Here is a 5,053-nt window from a genome sequence, read left to right on the forward strand (position 1 = left end):
CTTGGCCGAGGCAAGGCTGGGATCCGGATATCGACGTACTAGGAGGAGATGACGACGATCCAGACACTCCGAGCATCGAGGGCGATGCTGAATGCAGGATGACCGAGTGTGGGATCGGTGGTGAGAGCGCCACCTCGGGTCCCTGTGAAGGGGAAGGAACTACGGCGGGGAAGAAGGAAGGAGGACGACAGTAGTCGCCATACTAACATACGCGAAGGACGACGTGTACCGAATAGCAATAAAAGTCCTCGTGATTTACCAAGATATCCACCGTTCGTTCGACGACCCCTCCCTAGCCAGATCCTACACAATTGCCATAGCCTCTTTATCTATTATTGCTCTTTTTAATTCATTTTTAGGAATTTTTTTCGATGCGTATGCTATTGGTCTCTTCGACCCGTCTTTATATCTGTGTGACAAAATCGCAGATATCCCGTGATCCGACGCGTCGCACGCCAATACAACTTCTTCTTTCGGGTCAAAATTCGCTAATATTCGAGGTGAAATTAATTCATTTTTCACCCATTCGAACACTCTTTCGTGTGCCTTGTTCCATTTGAACTCTTGTACCTCTAACAAGTCGTACAGTGGTTTCATATTGGCCGATCGATTTTGCAAGAATCTTGCGTAAAAATTTACTAGCCCTAAGAATGAAGCTAATTCTCTCGCGTTTGTTGGTCGTGGTGCGTTCACCATTGCATTTACTTTAGATAGCGCTTTATGGAGTCCATTTTTGTTCATTACAAATCCGAGTACTTCTATTTTCTCTTCCATAAATTTACATTTACTTAGGTTTAACCGCAAATTGCACTCTTGCAGTCTACTGCATACCTTTTCTAAATTTGCCCTATGTTCGCTTTCCGTTTTCCCTGTTACATAAATGTTATCTAGATACGCGATGGTACCGTCTATGCCTTGTAAGCATTCGTCCATTTTCCTTTGTACGTCTGCAGGTGCAGGAGAAATACCTTCCGGAATTTTTGTATATTGAAAAAGACCCTTGTGTGTCACAATCGTTAGTAGCTTCCTGCATTCTTCCGCGACTGGGAATTGCATGTAAGCGTGCTTCAAATCGAGTTCCGAAAAGTATTTTCCCCCCTGCAGTTTCGCAAAAATGTCGTCTATTGTCGTCTATCCGGGTTCGCTATCCCCCGATCCATGCGAGAGTCACTCACTCGTCGCGTGGTCCTAACGTATTCGCATGCTCCCCCCGTTCGCACATACGATTCGCTTGTATATCACAAAAATGATTTATTATTGTTAATCAATTTTTTTCTATAAAAAAAATGATTTATTATTATTTAAACAATTTTTCCACAATAGAAAAAATGATTTATGATTATTTAAACAAGTTTTTACATAAAAAAATGATTTATGATTATTTAAACAATTTTTTGACATAAAAATGATTTATTATTGTTTAAACAATTTTTTTTAACATAAAAAAATTTGTTTAAACAAATGGTCCAGAACCGGCCCTGTATCACTACTTATACATATGTATACAGGGTGTTATGTAATACACGTCTCCTCTCTTATTTACGGATAGAATGCACTAGAGTGAATTTAAGAGTCCTCTATCCTTTTGCAATTTTCCCAGTAGTTAACGAGTTATTAATTATTAAAAATCGCTATCTTAGCCCTACTGCCCAATTCAAACGCACGGCGAGATGCGGCCGTCCCACGATTGGCGTTGCTAGGCGCGTGGAGAATTGTTTATGGTACGTAGCCGTTGCCGTGTGTCATAAACAACTCCCCGCGAGCCTAGGAACGCCAATTGTGGGATGGCCGCATCTTGCCGTGCGTTTGAATTGGGCGTTATGCTGGGCTAAGACAGCGATTTTTAATAATTAATAACTCGTTAACTATTGCAAAAATTGCAAAATGGTGGAGAATTTTTGGACTCAGTTTAGTTTACTCTATACAAAATTAAGAGGTGAGATGGATATTACATAACACCCTGTATATTACTATAATTGCCATACTAATTATTATACTAATTATTTATTATATTTTAATACTTAAATTAAAAAAATTGTAATATGTTTTGTTAATAAATATTTCATGTTTACATTGTAGGCTGTTCTGAAAAAATGGAAACGATTAGGGCTTTTAAAAGCTCCACATAAAATAGTATCAATGGCAATGACATTAGCATTGGCACCACCAGAAATGTTTTCCGAAGGTTTAAATCTCATGCAAATAATTGCTGATGAAGAATATTGTTGCGAATGTACCCTATTGGCTAACGCGATCGTTCAAGGATAGGTAGGTAGAGGCGCTATGCGAATTTTAGTTATGAAGGGAAGATAGATGGCGCGTCGTAAAGAAATCATGGTACAAGATCCGAGCCGAACTAGAGAGTCCACTTTCACGTCGTGTGTGTATGTGCAACGTTCGTACAGAGACAAAGAAATGTAAAGTAAACCAATAAAACGTGAAGAGAAAATAAGTGATCTCAGGCATATCCAGACCACAAAACGTACATGGTCCTTCGAGCCGGATTCGGCCGGATTCAGCTGGATATTCTACGTCTCGACGAGGAACAAACAGCACAGGCCACGATTGCATATGGCGTCGCACGAATGTGCGTGGGCTAAGTCATAATTCAAGCGGTCGTACGAACGGACATGTGAATTCACATAAACGGATCGCAGTCTACGCAGCGTCAACGACATTGAAAATTCGCCCGACGAGGAGGATTCGGCACTGCAACACGCTAAGGCAACACGCCACAGCGGCTAGGACGATCAGACGAGACGAAAGCATTTTGGCGCGAGGAAACGGCAGCCACATTGGTATCAAGAAACAAGAGACCGGCCATCGACGAGACGACGATCAAACGGCTCGAGAAGCTGGCATCCGTCGGCTTTGTGGATAGGCAGAGCAAGCGGGGACGGAAGGAGGCGGTGACGTTGCCGAACGACTACGGGCGGTTCGCAGCGAAGAGACGGTGCGTCCGAGGTGCAGTACCCTGGAGAACAATTGCATCCGCTTGCGGGACGACGGGGCGCGGCACGACGTCGATCGGCGCGAGATACTGAGGAACGCAGCGGTACTGAAGGAAGAATACTTCGTCGCGCGACTAACGGCAGGCAGGCAATAAGGCAAGGTACTCGAGACGGTGGTACGTAAGCAAACTAAGTGGCTCATTATCGGTATATTTGACGTAGATTTGAGTGATCACTGGTAAGGCGTGAAACTATTGTACTCACACTTTGTAAAGTAAGTCGACATGGCGGACGAACAAGCTATCGCGGTGTTAAAAAAGAAACGCGGTATTGTTAAGGGTCAATTGTCGAAGTTCGTAACATTTATCGATAGATATAGCGAGGCGGGACACACCCCGGAATTAGAGGCTAGGTTAGAAAAGGCCGAGCAATTGTGGGCGAACTTTGACCGAGTGCAGACAGAGCTCGAGATAGCGGATGAAGCGCAATCATCACATCGCGACGCGTTTGAAGAATCGTATTTCGCAGTAATAGGAAAGGCTAAAGGGTTGAGACAGACACCTACAGTTGCGCAGCCGCAAACGGGTTACACGTGTAACAATCAAAACGTAAAGTTACCTGCATTGAAATTACCGGATTTCAATGGTGAGTATAGTAAATGGATACAATTTAGCGATACATTTAAGGCGATTATTCACAATAATACAGCATTGACCACCACCCAAAAATTCTACTACTTGAAATCGTGCTTGAGCGGAGACGCCGCACGAACATTAGATACGTTAGAAACGTCGGACGCAAATTACGATGTCGCGTGGGATATTTTAACAGAACGATTTGAGAACAAAAACATTATAGTTCACAATCATGTGAAGGCATTATTCGAGTTGCCGCCGGTTACTAAAGACTCATACAATTCTCTTAGGGATTTGTCCGACAGCATATCGCAACACTTACGAGCATTAAAGTCATTAGACCAGCCAGTCGATAGCTGGGATTCAATCATTATCTATCTTTGCGCGTCTAAATTGGACATTGCATCACGTAACGAGTGGGAGAAGCTATCGGTTAAGAGTAGCGAACTGCCAGATATCGATGAATTTAAAACATTCTTAAATGAACGCTGTCAAATCCTGGAAAGATTGTCCAAAGACAGTAAGCAATTGGATAAACGAAACGTAATTAAGGATTCAAGGGACAAGTCGAAAGCAAATTCATTATCACATTTAGCATCAAACGTAGTAAAATGCATGTTTTGCAAAGGGTCACATAATACATATTCGTGTAAGGATTTGTTGTCTTTGTCGGTTGATGAGCGATTGGCACAGATCAGAAAACTAAAACTATGCACCAACTGTTTAAGAAATAATCATTTCAGTAAAAATTGCAAGGCGGGAGGCTGTAAAAAATGCAATGGTCGACACAATACGTTGTTGCATCTTGGAGAATCTAAAATTGAAGGCAAGGCAGAGAATCAACCATCCTCAAAGGCAACTAAGACAGAGACCAAGGATGAACTTAACACGACGCATGAATCCACGGTAACCACGCACTCAGCTCAGATAACGCGAGATTCGTACATATTGTTAGCAACAGCAAGGGTGCTGATATTCGATGATAACGGAAAGTCATACCAATGTAGAGCGTTATTAGACAACGGGTCTCAATCCAATTTTATTACAATGCAATTAGCGCTGAAGTTAGGTCTTGCAAAAACGCCTATAAAACTTCCGGTGTGCGGAGTTAATCAGAGCATTACGAATATTTCGCACAAAACCAAATCATCTATTAAATCGCTGCATAACAATTATAGGGCCGAACTGTCTTTCATGGTAGTCGATAATATTACGCAGGAGTTGCCAAATAAGTTTTACAATATTTCGGCGTTAAATATACCCGAAGGATTGTCTCTAGCAGATCCACGTTTTAATTGTCCTGAAACGGTAGACTTACTATTAGGCGCGGGTATATTTTGGGAGTTGCTTTGCGCAGGTCAAATTCAATTAGGGGCAGGGAGGCCATTCCTTCAAAAAACTAAACTAGGCTGGATCATATCAGGGCCCCTGATGAGCGAATGCAAGACATCAAAAAATTTATGTCAC

The 5,053-nt window shown here is 42.3% G+C and overlaps 1 protein-coding gene and 1 pseudogene across 1 annotated transcript in view; both read left to right on the forward strand.

Annotated features, from left to right (window-relative positions):
- Nucleotides 1-2,139: 2,139 nt before the first annotated feature.
- Nucleotides 2,140-3,322, forward strand: LOC105557225 (annotated as a pseudogene).
- The window catches only part of LOC105557226, a 5,862-nt gene continuing 4,044 nt past the window's right edge, over nucleotides 3,236-5,053 (forward strand). Inside the window, exon 1 of the mRNA XM_012004413.1 lies at nucleotides 3,236-4,916. Coding sequence (XP_011859803.1) covers nucleotides 3,236-4,916 — 1,681 coding nt within the window. The remainder of the gene's footprint in view (nucleotides 4,917-5,053) is intronic.

This window comes from Vollenhovia emeryi, unplaced genomic scaffold, assembly GCF_000949405.1.
Source record: "Vollenhovia emeryi isolate VEMERY1.0 unplaced genomic scaffold, V.emery_V1.0 DF939560.1, whole genome shotgun sequence".
NCBI classification, from domain to species: Eukaryota; Metazoa; Arthropoda; class Insecta; order Hymenoptera; family Formicidae; genus Vollenhovia; species Vollenhovia emeryi.